This window comes from Lepeophtheirus salmonis, chromosome 3 (assembly GCF_016086655.4).
Source record: "Lepeophtheirus salmonis chromosome 3, UVic_Lsal_1.4, whole genome shotgun sequence".
NCBI lineage: Eukaryota > Metazoa > Arthropoda > Copepoda > Siphonostomatoida > Caligidae > Lepeophtheirus > Lepeophtheirus salmonis.
Window position 1 is genome coordinate 40,473,113 of NC_052133.2, and position 17,153 is coordinate 40,490,265.

Sequence of the window (17,153 nt, forward strand, 5' to 3'; positions counted from 1 at the left end):
AGATAAATTGGGAAAATCATTAAAAGCTTAAAACGAAGGAATTAGACGGTATAGAACAGTTTTTATTCAATCCAATTATTTATATTGACATCCACTTCTCTTGATAACCTTGCCCACATAGCGCTGGGAGCTTTGGCAGTCTAGGACGAGACTCATGTGGATCCAGGTTTGCCATTGTAGGGTAATGGACTTCTTCAGGTCAACACCAGACGAACGATACTTGGTACTGGCCTCATGCTCGACCATCCCCCAGAGCTAAAAAATCAAATAGGTTCAGGCCCGGGTTGTTTTCAGTCTAAAAATCTGGGCTCGCCAAGACATCTTTTACTTTTTGGCCTTCTGGGCCGGCGCACTGTCTTGTTAGAAGCATTAATTTATTACTGGGGCTACTCCCTCCATCCAGGGAATGTAAATTACAAGTGCAAAAGTAGAATCTGTGGAATGATAATACTCGATCTACACGAGTTCGCCCGAGCCTACCAATGCATCCTTCGCAGGGTGACCGAGGTTATCAAAAAAGGCAGATCTTATTACACATAATTAAATGTGATTAATTGTAGCTTTCAAATAATATAAAAATTATGGTTCAATCCAATCTAATTCGTTCCATATAAGCTTTTAAAGATTTTCCAATTTAAATTTGAACAGTTCAAATGTGTTCGAAATTCAAGTACTGTTTATTCGTGCTTTAACGTCAGGAAATGTTTTCAACTACGTCATATGTGTTTACATCGTGCAATAAAAGTATGTATGTTTAAGATTGATTTTATATTGACATATCACATATTAAGAAAGTTAATTCGAGCATATATGTATACATATATTTTTTTTCCTGACACTGTAGAAAAAAGTTAAGCGCTATACACCGATCATCAAAACTTCCTCACGTTTATTTTTATTATTGAATTTAGAAACAAAAGCTTTATTAATACTTTTTATGGGTTAGAAAATGATTTAAGGTCGAATAAAGAATGCTATATTTGAATCTTTATTCACACAATATAGAGCTTTTGCACTTTTTTCAAACTTTGATCAAGATGTGTTTGTAGAACAATAAAATTTTGCATAGGTTATTTCCTTACCACATGAAACAACTTTTCTACAACTGCCCTTATTAAAAATTGAAAAAAAAATTAAAATTAAAAAACAAACCACACTAATATATTTGTATGCCTACAAACATAATAATATGTAAACCAATGTACTTGTATACAAATTATAATTTAATAAATACATCAAATATGAAATCCACAGGAATAAACAAAGTGATTTATGTGTTTCAATGCCAAACAGTTGAACAGTTTACATATTATTATGTTAAATTGGTCTTCTCGTATGTCTTCTGGCTCAAGGAGAAGGCTATCATAATTTAAAGGAAATTTATTCACTGAATTGAATTATAATAGTATAAAAAGACTAAACTCAGCCATGGAATAAGTTAAAGATGGTGGCTGTCCTGGTTTCAGTGTGAGACCAATATGAAGATTTATACAAAATCCTGGAAAATAATTTCCATTCATAAAGTTAAAGACTGACTAATTATAATATAATATGTAATACACTAGAAGCTTCAAAAAATTGGAAACCCATATTGTAGGTGGCTTAAAATCATTAAGAAATCGCAAAGTTGACAACTATGGTTCCTTCTCTGGATTACTTTTTTCTCAATCGATTCTGAAAGACAGTTGACAGCTTTTGAGTTTGGGATGTAATTATGATGGTATATTTTTTTGCAAACTATGCTCCTCCAACTCACTGTGCCTTATCTTTTCTTTTTTAGTGTGATGTACTGAGCTTTAGTTACACAGGCTTGTAGCTAAACCTTATCTCAAGTCAAGTTGTTTTTGTGGCCTCTGACGGCAAGGCAGCACTCTGATTTTAGCTCCTGTTCGGGTAAAGGGTCACAAGATCCGACTATGTGACTACCTTGGAGGAGAACCTTTTTCCGTGTGTACATGAAAACTATCCTGATATAAATATAGCTTTCATTAGGATGGTCCACCTCAAAAAAGGCACAAGAATGGTTGGCCAACAACATTTCCTTCTTGCACTCTCATCGGTGCACATTTTGGGTGCGTCGAGGGGAAGGCCTACAGTGTCCGTTATCCAAAAAGCCACTGTCAGCCATCGATGGCATGCCATGAGAGAGGATAACATCCAGAGCGGGTACTGGGCCTTCTGCTTCCAAGAAGACATCATTACCGCTAAGGGTGGCTACATTAATGATGAAGAGAGCTCAGACACACATCTACTTATGGAGTTAATTTGGTTGAAATTCTATTGTTAATCAATAAATTATATCTAGTTGAACTTTAAATCTTAGATTTTAATGTACCATCAGGTACATTATTATTTATTGGATAAAGTAGTTACTCAGCTATATAAATTATTTCACTGATGTGCTTACACAGGAATTTCGACCGCATATTATCTTCCTTTTAGTTTTATCCTGTGGCTGCAATAAATTCAGTGAACCCACCTTTAGATGTTAAGCGTACATTCAAAAATGACTTTACGGGAAACATCCAAATTGCTAAACAAGCTAAGCTATGTTAATTTAGGTTATGTTGTGAATGTTTATATTTTGACAAGTTTTCTTGACCATGGATTAAATATGGGAATGGTTAAATATCACTATTTTTTTAGTTGAATTAAGATGAAACAAAAATCACTATTCATAATGTCTTAAATACTAAATTGTCTTATCTTTTGAGAATGAGATATGAGACTAAACTGAACTGCAGTTCTTAGTCCAAAACCATATCTGACGCTATTCGAGTTCAAGATCTAGAGATCTTGGCATTTCAAAACTGAGGGGGGGGGGCAATTCAACTAGGGAACAGAGGTGCAATTTTCCTTCACTCATTAAAAATATACAAATCAATTATATAGTTGACTTAGGCCATGTAATTCAATACCATAAGCCATTGTTAAGCACTATTGAGATTAATTTTCACAATTTTCCAATTTTATAACTTACATGACCACATTCCAGTGCCATAATTCCAATTTTGTTATCGGAATGGGCCTGATTTGATTTACTATGAATGACCTTCTATTAGTATGGTCACACTATTGGACAAATTAATGGGGACAGAACCTGATTCCTTCCCTCATGGGGATTACCACACTGCATTTCTATTCTGTTTCCATTTATAGACATTTGTGATATCACGATAACCATAATTTCCTACAGGTTCCGTTACCATCGGTATTTAGGGTACCTTTTGATACTTTTTAACTAAAAATATAAAACCATAAAATGTCGTTAAGAAAAATTAATATCCACTTATAGAAACATCAGCCGATGTTTTGTTAAGGGTGATGGCTAACTCATCACTTTTTTATATGAGAACATATCTATTCTTGCTTCTTTTTTTAAAATAAATAAACGATCAATTCGTTTGTCTCACACACCGCATTACTCATCCATTTTACAAGTGGGAAAACCGGTCAAAATCTACTGAGGCATTGGTGAGTAATTAATGAGTGCAAGTTTTATTAAAATATTTGCACCATATACATAATTACTATTTATTATATTTTGCGGCTAAATAAAATTTGAAGATTTTGAGAAATCATTGTACTATAATCGGATAACTGTAGCACAACGTTCAAAAACATTGGATGCAAGCGTCTCTTGTCTGCAAATACTTGCTCGTACATATTTGCAAAATTTATTCATTTTATAATTTCACATCTATTTCAAGAATTGACAAAATATGTACATATTTAGAAAGTGTTTTTTTTTTTAAATTGCATCCATCTTCGCTTATTTTAGATTATAATCAGTGCAAACGTGATATCAACACTCATTTACGAAACATTATTCGATTACGGTACTATCTGAGACATACAATGATGATATCCAATCTTCTATATAATATGAAAGATTCTTTAATAGATCTCCGTAATTTGCATTCTACAATATACATACGAGTATAAATTGTTGTCAATTTTCATATGCATTAAAAGACAAAGCTATTTGTGCTCTACAACTTAATAAAACCATATCATTGTGCTCATTATTTGTTATGGAGACAATAAAGCACAGTCTTTATATCATATATGTAGACAATTTTGCACCCATTTTAAAGCTTAAAATATCGTATCTCTAGGTCTATTCTGCAACAGTATAAATTTAAATCCATACAAGTTGTTTCAAGTAGTGATTAATCAATATAAAAAAATTCTTACAAAACCCTACAAATAATGATCGGTATAGAGAAGGGATGTTCATCCTTTTAATATAATGGGCCACATTGTCACCTGAAATATTTTAAGGGGCAACAAAACCTATTAAATTAAATTTCATGAAAAAGGTCTTCATAAAACAAAACTCTTAAATACATATTTATTCCAAATTTAGCCCAAATATAAAAGAAGGCCAAATCTATTTTCTCAAGGCCAAACTGATTTTTTTCTGTTTTTTTCCTTAATTCTTTTTCCCAGAGCGATAACTTTTCAAAAATTATTTTATTTTGCGAAATATATTAAAAACTTTATAAGTATTAAAGGCGTTCTACGCGTTTTGATGATATTGTGACAATTTTGATAAAAATACTACTTTAAGTCAGAATGAGTAGTGGTCGCATTTTCTTCATTAATATTAAGGAAATAGTGAATTGATGTTAAATTAATACAAGGACTGAAACCTTACAGTTTGTCAAAAGTTTATCCCTCTATTAGGTGGGTTTTATTATATATCTGATCCTGAAATATATTTGAAATATATTATTACATCTTAATTCCGTATGTTAGATAAAAATCAACTATTACCAGTGAAAAAAACAGATATTTTTCACAAATTACACACTTTTCTCGTCCCTATTAGATAAAAAATCATAATAATTATACAAATTGAGACAATTTATAGGGATTTTCAGTACCTACTATTTTGATTAATGGAAATATCACTGTCTATTGTTGGCATCAAGTAGTATTCAATGCAGGTGTTAAGTTTTATTTTATTTTTAAAGCTATTTGATGCAGTTTCATCCAGATTTATTGGAATTTTGTCCATTTAAGACAGTAAAAATATCAATTTTGATTCCCTAAGTAGGTGAGTCCTTCAATTCAGTATGATGAAATTTATGACGTGAGTGAAAACGCCCTATGGAGAAAGGTTTTTGAGGAACAATTTAGGAAGGGGCATTGCATAGAAGTGTCCTTGATCCGGAAATAATGTATTTCATAAAAAAGTTATTCCATAAAAATATAATTTATATTTATTTTTTGAAGATAAAATAATCAAAGTCTTCCAAAAACCTGATAAGCTCTTTTTTTTGGATTAAAACAAGAGATGAGGGCCAACTACATTGGTATTTGTAATCAAGAGTCCTTAAGTTCTATTTTTGAGTACTTATACTTAAGTATTCATAAAAAGACGATTACTGATACTTGGTTAAAAAGTACAATTAAGTACATTGAAATACTTTCGATCTAACATTGCTTCTGAAAAATGAAAATTGTCTTCAACTAGGCAATATTACAAGATGGAATTCTCAGTTTAAGACGATTAAATCTGTCATCTCTATTTCGGACGGGAATTTCTAAGCTAACTTTCAGTAAAGTATTTCCTTAATAATAGACTCATTCATAAAATGGGATTGAAACAAAGCAATATGTATATATATTTATAATATATACTAATAATAAATACTACTGGTACTTAAAATTTATATGACTTAAGTAGATTTCAATGTATTTGATTGATACATAAAATTATTAATGCCCTATTACATTTTCCAATGCTTACCTATACTATACTTTCTGACTAAGATTTTTCATTTCCAGAGAATAATTTATTACTCGATTAATTTTTACAATAACTTCTCTGTCAACTCCACAATAATTCATAACAATGGACCAGTAATTTATATTTGATTCGAGACAATCTAACATCATGTTCGATTCGTGTATGATGATAATTTTTCCATCCTGTCAATATCTTGCTCCGCTCCGTGATTATTCCGAAAATATTTAAATACATGGACAACTTTACTTTTCACACCTTCAATTTAGAATTCACGAGCTAAAAGATTTAATAAGTGAGCTGTGCATCCGTATGTAGGGACTAAGTTCTCAGGCTCTTTGGATCTTCTTAGCAAATTTATCATTTTATTTAGATTAGGTGTATTGTCCGTTATAACACTTACTACATGACAATTGAAGTCATGTTTAGTCTTTGTTATTGAATTTTGAACCAAATGTAGGAGATATTCACCGGTGTGTTGTTTTATTGATGTGTCTATTGTCTCAAGAAATAGAAAAAATGAGCTGTACATTTTTATACCCTTTTCATAGACACACTCCAAATACTTTGAACTATGTATATCTTTTCTGGACGAAGGATTAAAGGCTGGTCAGAGGTTTTGAACCATTTTGCTAAACTAGGGGTACTCAACAAGACGAAAAGGTAAATTTGTAGCAAATATCATCCTTGCAATTTCTTAAGTAATTTTAAATTTTTGAATAGCTGAAGTTTTGATAACTTATTTATCTAAAGTTGCTGCATGCCTGCAAGTAAATGGACAATAAGAAGTGGCGCTTGTAGAGGAGTTTGATAAGGACTTTTTCAAAGTTGGGTGGCTCAAGTTTGTACTTAATTCCTTGGGTGTCAATGATTGAGCGATAGAACCTGTAGACTGAGGATAAATGAAATATGGAGAAAAATGTATCTTATTGCATAAGATTTGGATAACCAATAAGAGGATTCTTTTTTTTTTTTTAAATTGAAGAGTAAGATTAAGAAATTGGATGGGCGTGAAATTAGCCGTTTTTCTTCAACTATGCACAATTGCATCGTTGCACATGAAAATTAGAATAGGTGTAATTAAATATTGTCAATATATTTTCTAAGCTGAATCGTGACATTGTTCTGTTTCTTTGACATTTTCGAATATAAGATTCTCATCGGGAAACGATGTTTCTGTAACTTGAGTTCTTGGATATAGTCCTTGCATTTAGCAAGTCCGAATCCTATTCCAGATGTTGATGGAAATTTTTGAAATAATTACAAACAGAATCATTTTTTCCACCAGGTCCAAAACAGAAGACATTCTTTATAAGTCAATGAAAAATTGCAAATTATACGTAGTACATACGATAAAAACTACACTTTATATTGGCTCCTAATGTTGTCATATCACCTTAACTGATAACAAAAGTGAAAAAGTACTAAAACATAAGCATTAGAAAAGTTGCTCATATAAGCTCACTTCATTTCGATTCTTATTTCTTTCGAGACTTGTTACTATTGTTTTTCATTTCACTACTTCAACTCCGACTCCAAGTATTAGATTTATGAATGAATTATAATTTTGCAAACATTTTTTTCCATTAGTTATTTCATTGACAATTTAAATTTATTAAAGAACTCAGGAATTAGATATACTTTATATATAAATATATTCAAATTGATCTGTAAATTTGGGATTATCTACATGTTTGAGTTGAAGTCTCAATCTGACTATTTTTAATTATTTCTCACCATTATATTTGTGTACATTTAACAAATTATTTTTGTTATAAACTTAATGAATTAAAATAACTATTTGAAATTATGTAAATTCCTTAGAACTTGAACCCATCTCATTAGGACCTATGATTATTTAAATTACAAAAATCAAAAAATGATTTAACTAAAAATAAGGTACACAAAAAATCACAAACTCTACGTCAACTAAAAATGTAAAATAAACAAAACTAAATTGTTTCAACTTTGATCATAAAGAGCCGACAAGACCTTATTTTACCAATAAAAAAAATCTACACTGTATTCATTTGTCAGCTGTAAATTTTTCTATAACTTGTGTTCCTCACTAGTACTCTATACACTGATTGGTTGAAATCAAATGCAATTATGTTAGCCCTAGTCGGGCAGTGACGATACCAATATTTTCGTATCGGTTTCAGTGAAAATATTGGTATAGAGCATTAGATTATTTTTTGTTTAATTGTTTACCTAGCTGTGTTACAAAAAAGTACCTGTGTTACAGTTTGAAAAGTTGTGACGAGAGTTATAAGCAGGAAATAATGGCTGTCGATTTAAATGTATTGAAATAAAGTAGAATCCAATTATTGAACGATAACACAACTGTGCCACATGTCAAAATAAACTTAGTTTCCATGAATTGCATCTCTTTGTCTGTTTGGACAGCATATATACTGTTTTAAACTGACCCACGGAATAATTTGCCTGTCCCGGACAGTTGTACATACGTTAATGTAAAACCCTGAGGTATCTGTATGTTGATATTTGTTTGACTAAAAATATGAAGCATAATGTTGTTAAGGGTAATTGAAATGTACTTAACGGGGCGTCTCGAGAACTGACGCTATGCCCGGTAAACCGAACAACTCTTGTCCCAACTATTATTGATGAACAACCCCACATTTGGGAAGAACTAGTGGACCACCAACAAATTTTAGATCTCTTTTCGTTCTCTTTGAGACGAAAGGTTGCAATGTGCGCTAAAGGTTGTGCAGAATTTTATTGCCTAGGAACGATTGGATTCCTTTCTTTTTCTTTCTTTTTTTTTTGTCTCGATCGAACTGGACAGGAATAAAAAATGAGTGACAAACACAACTCTATTCACGATGAAAAAATTATGGATGCTAAAAAACATTACCCATTCTGAATGAATAATAGGATATAATTATACTTTACATTAAGTATTCTCATAAACTGCCTTTTAAGTAATATAAAAAAGATAACTAAAGCAATTATTTTTTGCTTATACGAAAAAAGCAATTCTGCCAAGTCAATAAACGACGTAATGCTTTCAATCTCAACTACTATGATAATGTATTGCATTAGTAACTCTATTTAATTAATGATAAGTTACACAAGCGAACATAAAAAATATTTTAAATTATATATTCTATTCCAGTAGTACAATATATAACGAGCTGATACCAAATCTATATTTAGTTTTTTCGTATCAAATCTGGCTTTGAAGAATTTTTTGTTTTGAGAGTTTTTAGTATTTTTTACATACTTATGGGTTTGAGTTCACTTTTGAGTAAGAAAATAATCAATAATCCACATATTAAATTTAGTTTACTTTTTTCAAATTTTGTGCTAATGTCAAATATGTGCTTATATTTCATATTCAATCCCTCAATATTGAGAAAATGCAATTTATAGGTTAAAAAACCACCATATGTTAAGGGGTTTTTACAGCTTTCTCATAACCTTTTCCATATTAAAGACATTTTCCTGACTTTTTTTATAATAAAAAAATACATCTTTATAATGTATAAAATAAATTACCTGGATTTGTGTATTTCATTTGTTACGCCTATGAACAGGCATGAAAATTACGATCCAGTACTCTTTATATAATATTTACTAGCAGAGGTTGCCCTCGTTGCAGGGCTGAATAGAATGAAATAGAAACAAGGAATGAAGGTAGAAGAAAAGAGACAGGGTGAGGAATGTAGAAACAGACAAAGGGGGAATTTATTCGGGGGGGGGGGAGAGAGACAGACAGAGAGAAGGAGTTATATATAAAAAGATAGTAGGGAGAATGGAGTTTTATTTCGGTCGAAAACAGCCTCACAAAATGGCCTCGTAGTCTCCAAAAAATATCATAGAAACATACTTTGTTATTTTATACACCTATTCGCTAAATTTCAGACTGATTGTTGGACCGTTTTGCATTCCATGTGTGATAACACAAAAAACAGACTTATAAATATATATATAAGATTTACCTTTGGAATGATATTTAATTAATTCTTCAGATTGATTATTATTTAATTATAGGAGAAAAATTTATAATAATGAGACATTAATCATTATTAAATGTTAAGAACACTACCTAAGTACACATATTCATTATTTTTTAACTCCACCAATTAGAAAATCAATTATGAGTAATACATACCGTATTGTGAACCGCCAGTGCCGAACCGTGAAACTTTGGTTACTGTCCTTAGCCTACTACATATGAGTGCCAAGTTTAAAATGGTTTTTTTTGTTCATAAATTGAAAAATAGAAAAATGAGACCTCCTACATGAACTAACTCCAAGGGCCACTGAAAGGATTTTTAAATAATAATTAAAAATTAAATTTTTTTAATACAAAAAATTACATAAATTTTATAAAATTACCCCAATGGGTAAAATTCAGTGATATACATGATTGGGGCTTGTTACTTATATGAGTTTATTTACAAAACGATCAAAAGTGGTGTTGTAAGCAATTTATTGCAGTATCGGTTCCGGTTTCGGTTCGACTTTGTCGGTTCTGGTTCTAGTGGTACAAGAACCGGAACTGCAAAACTGATCAGGGTACTACTTTGGACAATCCCGATTCCTTATTTCTAGCATATTCCTTCCTGAGGCCCCCTTTATACAAAACATGTGAACTATGTATGTGTAGACTGAAAGCAATCCTCAATTCTTCATCTTCTAGCACCCTTCCTACCCTTCCCTCACTGCCACCCTTTGAAAAACATTGTCTTAAGCAACCTAAATTTTCGGGCTCCTGCTAAAACTTAGGGCACTACGCTGCAGCCCTATTTGTATCTAATATCATTTCATCGACGCTGCTTGTTTTAAGCGCATATTACCAATCTGAGCTTGTATAAAAAAGAACCGAGACTGAAGACCGGAACAGAGACCAACAGAGCTGAACCGAACATTTTGAAATGATATAACTGGAAACAGGACCGATAGAACCGCTGAGCCTGAACTGGGCACAACCTTGCTTATTACGTATAAAGGAATTTAAAAAAATAAAACAAAATTGTTTACTTTTTTTAACATCAAACTTTTTATTAATTACTGATAGGGGAAAAAACATCAATTTATCAATCATAATGAATTGTTAATAAATATAAATTTTAAAAAGTTAAATACTCTCCGTGATCAGGAGTTAATTAACTTTTGGTTAGCTTATATTAGGGAATTTGACGCACCTCTTTAAGTAACTATTTAAAGTTAGCCCCGTCGCCCTTGGCCTCTGATCTAATTTTAGCTGTTACAAGAATAAATAAAAACAATACTTGCGACACTGAAAATAAGCTATTTTCTATTAAATTGCTGGTTCGGACCTCAATGGTCTTGAACTGTCTCCAGTTACTAACTGAGTTTTATATCATTGCCTTATAAATTGAAATATGTATAAAACAGTGCTCGAGTCCGGACTCATCTCTTTTTTTAATGGACCCCGGGACTGATACTGATGACTCAAACTTGACTCAGAAAATATGGAATCAAATTTTGTTCTATTATAAACAATATCATTCATCAAACATACAAAAAAAAATATTTATTGAAAAAGTTACTTAATGGTTTCTCTAGATATATCATTGATTTGTAAGCGTAATTTTTTGTCTAAGAATGAGTTCAAATAAGTCATATTATCCATACAAATAATTATGCATAGGTGTCGATGTATCGGTACAGCCCTAATAAAAAATATTTTTTATCTAGATAGGTATATGCGACATATACATTCAAAGTACTCTTCATAGATCAATAGCAATATTGGAATTATAAATAATATCTTTCCCACATTCATTTCAAATCATGTACTTTGACGCTAACAAGTGGTTATGACGTCATAGTTCTAGTAATATATTTTATTAATTATTTTGCTATTTTACATCTCATAATATTTAATAATGCTCTTATAAAATAATCTTTAGTTTTGAATTGCTTGGTTGGATGTCAGTTCCTTCTTGACCCAGGAAGATAAACTTCAATTCAGATAGAGAAAAACCCCCTTCAGTTACTTTGAGAATAACTAATTAGGTAAGTTTTTTTATAAGAACTTGATTAATCGTAATGCATATCACACGCATTGTTGACATAAAACTAAAGCCATTCTTCTAATGATAATAATTAAAATTGAGGAAGGCGAATTCTTGCATTGTTAGAATATTAGAGTTAGTTTCCAATCCATTGGCATTAAGTATGGACTGCTCAGTGGAATTAGAAAGAAGTTGTACGTTGCTATCGGATTCGTTAAAGAAGTTTCACGAACATCTTCACCTTGACCTTAAACCCGTAACTCATTTTCATTCAGTCTTTCACGAAAAAACCTTTTTTATTTAATATTATTTTCAAAGAAGCAGAGCGATGAAGAACCGAATATTCTTCATGAAGTTTGCAAAAAGTCCAAAGATATGGTTCAAAAGGATTTAGTCATTCTTGGAGCTCAAAGTTTGAGGTAGACGCAACATTAAAATGAACTCTCAAATATCTGATATAATATTCCAGCTTTAATTATTGGAGTCAAAGAATAGTTGGATCATTACTCCCAAATGACTCGACTCTAAAATACTCTATTTGCCCATTGGATAAGATGTGGCAAAACGTGGAATCCATTGAGTTGATAGCGCATTCATTTGCTTATATCATCATTCTCAATAAGGAACTATTGTTTTGGCTCTCTAGGTATTTTATTTTTAAAAAATCATTATATAATTTCTCGCTCATATTTCGACAACTTTGTATTTTAAATTCATGAGTTATGAAACTATATAATGAACACACATAAAATTCAACTTACAGTCATCCGAATGTAACAATTGGCCGTATTATTCGTTCTCCAAATAAGACCATTGGGCTTTTCATTGGCGATGGAAAGTATTTGAATAAATGTCATAGGGAGCAACTTATACATTTCCACCGTTGGAATCGAGTCATAGATGCAAATTTGGATTGTCCCAATACAACAGATAGACTTATAAAAATTACTCTTGAAAGAGTTTTGTCATACTCGAATGTGTCGGGCTCTAGTTTTAAAGTTATATCCCCAGATGAATTTGTTTCTTGGAAAAGAAATCGTTTATTAATACTTATACAAGGGCTTGAGCTGGATATTAACTCAAGAGTAGAGTTGGAGATTGACAAAGGTGCATCATCAGTTCAGACATTTAGTCGATATTCGGGACAAGGTATTCTTGCAGCATTAATTAAGTAATGATAGAAGATACATAAATATAATTATAATTAAAAATATAGTACTTGAGTTCAACATGCCGCCCATTTGTCATCCCACTTCTATTGAGCTGATTGTTGATGGAAACTCACTTGGTCGGGCCTGTATTAAAGTACGGGATCCAAATAGTGAACTTGTTTTGTTGAATTCATATCTTAATCCTCGGGAAGCTTCAGTGACGCAAAGTTTAGGTTATATTACATTGAGTGAGGCTCAAACATCCTCGTCATCCAAAATGAGAAACGCATATTATTCCGTTCCAAAATCCAATTATGATCGACTGCCATCCAGAATTAGACCTATTACAAATACAATTGACATGTATAAATCTTAATTAAATACTTATATGTTAATTTCTTTGTATTGATGAACGTAAAATATAACCTGTAAATCAAAAGGTCGTTTTATCCTAAGTATTAAAAGTGGTCTATGTCAATAATCGTTAATTGATTTTCATCATTTCCTAAGCATATTTAATTATTATAGGTGATAACTGTGATACGTTGCGCAATGGGTAAAGTTAAATCTGGTGGATATTATGCAGTTGCACGTGGGCGTAACATGGGTATATACAACTCTTGGTCAGAATGCTGTTCTTCAGTATACGGATTTAGTGGAGCACGATATAAAAAGTTTTACAATCAAGCAGAAGCTGAAAAATTTGTTAATGAAGAGAGTGCTAAAGAACCAGGAACTGGATCATTACTAAATAATTTTTGCAGGAGCCATACATCACAAATTAACTCACAAAGTCAAAATGAGTTTTCATTTGATGAAACAAAGACGGTCCCTTATTATGCAGTTGCACATGGGCGCGAAGTAGGTATATATGCTTCTTGGTCAGAATGTCACGCTTTAGTGGACGGATTTGATGGAGCACGATATAACATTTTTCACAATCGAGTAGAAGCTCAAAATTTTTTGAAGGAAGAAGCCGCTAAAGAACCATTGACGGGAGAAAATTCCAATATATTTAGCAGTAACCAAACTCCATCTATTAACTATAAAATTGGGTCTGCAAAGACAGTCCCTTATTACGCAATTGCACGTGGGCATAAAGTGGGTGTATTCGATTCTTGGTCAAAATGCCGTTCTTTAGTATACGGATTTGTTAGACCACGGTATAAAAAATTCTTCAGTCGAGAAGAAGCTGAAAAATTTGTGAAGGAAGAAGCTGTTAAAGATACATGGACAGGAAGAAAGTCAAATAAATTCAGGAGTAAGCATATAAAAAGTGAAAGAGGATTTTCTGTTGATAATACTGATTGGACTTACGCTGAAGGTTGCATTTATTTATGGAAAGTCGAATACTACAAAATATTAATATATTTTATTTTATTTCAATAGATAAGGGGTATTATATGAATGAAGATGGATGGGTTAAAGCTTTTACAGATGGAGCTTGTTCTAATAATGGAAGAATAGGGGCGAGGGCAGGAATTGGTGTATTTTTTTGGCATTAATAGTGGAAAGAACATTTCACAGCCTGTCTCGAGAAATAATCAAACAAACAATAGTGCAGAAATTCAAGCTATATCTCAAGCTATCAAAAGAGTTAAGGATGATGGACTAAGGAAAATAGTCATCTATTCAGATTCTAAATTTGCGATAAATTCAGTTGAAGACTGGATCCCTAAATGGAAGAAAAATGGTTGGAAGAAATCCTGTGGAGGACATGTGAAAAACAAGAATGATTTTTGTGAATTAGAGGACATAAAAGAAGGAATGACGGTTAAATTTATCCATGTTCGGGGTCATAAAGGTATCAAGGGAAACGAATGTGCGGATAAATTGGCTCGAAAAGGTGCAAAATAGTGAATTTTGAGTGGTTTTATTCATTCTGTAACAAAAAAAAAATGTGTTACTTTATTTGAATGCCACTCTCAGTAAAGTTTAAATTAAAGAAGAAAAAAAAATAGAATGGAAACTTAAGGTCAAAAATTAATAATTTATAATTATTTTAATGCGTATAAGCCTTTATATGCAAAATTGTATATGTTCAAAAGGTAAATTTATATTTCATTGTATTATCTTGAAATGAATAATATAAGCAAACTAGTGTCATTTTCCTAATAACCCAAACATTACTTTCTTAATTTACTTAAATATTAAATGGATAATTGCGTGAATTTAATAAGAATTTGATTTGTTTAGAGACTATTAAATTTAGTTATAGTATCAGAATCACCAAAAGGTTTTCACCTCGATAACTTAGAATTTGAAGAAATGAAGTATTTTCATAGATTTTTACCTGAAGTAAAATGAAATCAAATGATTTGTTTCCGAGATACGAAGCCAATAGGGCATGAGCAAACATGAAAAATTATATATAATCCGCAAGGTGGTGTGACAGTCTGCAGCTTGTGGCTTTAAAAATGGGTCATGCTCAGAGTAATTTTGACAGGTCCTCTATATGAGAAATATACGTACGTGTAATTTTTTATTAAATAATATTAATATTATCATTCAGGGAGTTGTATTATTTTGTTGCAAGACGGTGTTGCTCTCTATCGCTTTGTTTATAACTAAATATAAGTAAACAACGTTCCTGCTCCCATTATTTTGACAATTTTAGTCAAAACAAATGGTACACAACAAATTTCAAATAGTCATATCTCCTGAGCCTTCAATTTCAACAAAGTATTTAAATATTTCTATATGAATTAGAGATATACAAAGAATTTAGTCAAATTTTGAGTTGATAGGTTCAAGTATTGCCTTTTTGGGGCAATTTGATATGGAATAATCCTTTATATATTCATTTTTTGTTAAATTATTATTAACTTTATTGAAAATAATAATATATTACGCAAGTCAAGAAATTTTTTGCCATTGGCTTGAGATGGTGTGTTGATCTTGATTGCTACTTTTATTTCAAAAACATGAAAATAACATTAATTGACGACAATTTCTGTGGTCTAAAGAGAGGAACATTTTAAATAGCTAAATAAATATACTAAAATGTTTCTTCATGCAACAAATCTTAAAAATATTTTTTTTTTTAAGGTGCTGTTTTTTATTCTCAAGTTGTATGTCTTCACTTAAGGACTAACTATAATTTTTGCCATTATGATCAACAATATGGAATTTATTTGATTCTCATATATTTATTGAATCCTGCGGACGCTCCTGACTAGAGTCCTTCTTTTTTTTTGTAATTACAAGGAATTTTCTCCAATTTAGAAAAAGATACAAAAATAACATAATATTATTTTAATCTGGAAGCGTGTATAGGGGTCCCCGCATAAAGCGGTTTCAAACACCGTGGATTTGTCATAACGGGGTGTTTAGAATGATTCTAACTCCCCGTATGGTACTGTATATTTCCCTCTAATCGTTTTTTTTATATTATGATAATATATTATAAAAAACTATATATTGAGATAAGTGGTCATATATTTATGACGTCCAGTTGACCCCGGGGAGGAGCGGGGTGGGGTAGCGATATAAAGATTTTATAGGGAGAAGGGGTATTGATTTTTTTGGAGTCCTATACATTTAGAACTGATCAACAAAACATTTTCAATATGAAGTATATCGGCAGAGACGTGTAGGAGTTCTAAAAGAGAATTTTTCCTTTATACTAGAATTTTTTTTAGGTTCTTAGACTAGTTAAAAAGAATTTTATGAGGATTTATTTCCTTAAAATAAGGTCATTCTACCAAATTATGAAGAGGAGTAAAAAATTGTATGTTTGTTGTTTCCTTTGGCTTGTTATAACTCTACACGTGTTTCAACTCTAGTCATTCATAAGCACAAGCAAAAGAAGTATTGAAAGGAAAGAATAAAATAATATCAGCTGCTTCATTCTTTCTCTCTTTTAAGATTCTACAGCATTTCAGATGTCTCTCAGGGTTAGCATATTTTTATGACATCTTTCGGGCGTGGTTTTTATGCTCACCGAGAATGGTTCTTTTTTTTACAATTCTACTCATTTGTATTCTGAACTTTGATCTAACCCAATATGGACGATATTATATAAATATTGGGAGTGCCTAACATTGCTCGGGCTTATTACAAATTCGTTACACAATAGCTAAGGGTGATCATTTTGTTAAGTACATTCAGAAAAGCCTGCGAGCAGAAGAGAAGAAATACTTATGGCATCATTGATTAAATAATATACATCTTCTTAGATCAATCAAGAACGTCATCATTTAATATACTTTATTATTCAATATTAATATAATATTA

The 17,153-nt window shown here is 31.4% G+C and overlaps 2 protein-coding genes across 4 annotated transcripts; both read left to right on the top strand.

Moving 5' to 3' along the window:
- Nucleotides 1–11,501: 11,501 nt before the first annotated feature.
- Nucleotides 11,502–14,886, top strand: LOC121115112 (ribonuclease H1-like). The gene is given in 5 exon segments (XM_071887396.1): nt 11,502–11,585; nt 11,662–11,767; nt 13,446–14,241; nt 14,307–14,407; nt 14,409–14,886. Coding segments are annotated over 3 exon segments (1,239 nt in total). The 5' UTR covers nt 11,502–11,585; nt 11,662–11,767; nt 13,446–13,469; the 3' UTR covers nt 14,775–14,886.
- LOC121115113 (uncharacterized) lies at nt 11,763–13,356 on the top strand. Of its 3 annotated transcripts, none has more exons than XM_040709280.2 (5): nt 11,763–12,022; nt 12,091–12,185; nt 12,236–12,412; nt 12,530–12,915; nt 12,983–13,356. In XM_040709280.2, the coding sequence occupies exons 1-5, from the start codon at nt 11,930–11,932 to the stop codon at nt 13,291–13,293; spliced, it is 1,062 nt and encodes a 353-aa protein (XP_040565214.1). In that variant the 5' UTR covers nt 11,763–11,929; the 3' UTR covers nt 13,294–13,356. The 3 variants fall into 3 exon arrangements, with proteins under 3 accessions (XP_040565214.1, XP_040565212.1, XP_040565213.1); XM_040709278.2 differs by having other exon boundaries at nt 11,846–12,022; nt 12,085–12,185; XM_040709279.2 differs by having other exon boundaries at nt 11,846–12,022; nt 12,088–12,185.
- Nucleotides 14,887–17,153: the final 2,267 nt, after the last annotated feature.

What these genes read in the sequence shown, in the direction of transcription:
- LOC121115113 (XM_040709278.2), top strand. Translation starts at nt 11,930, where the DNA reads ATGGACTGCTCAGTGGAATTAGAAAGAAGTTGTACGTTGCTATCGGAT. An exon ending in TTCACCTTGACCTTAAACCC is followed by an intron (nt 12,023 to 12,084) that starts GTAACTCATTTT and finishes TTATTTTCAAAG; the next exon opens with AAGCAGAGCGATGAAGAACC. An exon ending in CTATTGTTTTGGCTCTCTAG is followed by an intron (nt 12,413 to 12,529) that starts GTATTTTATTTT and finishes TTCAACTTACAG; the next exon opens with TCATCCGAATGTAACAATTG.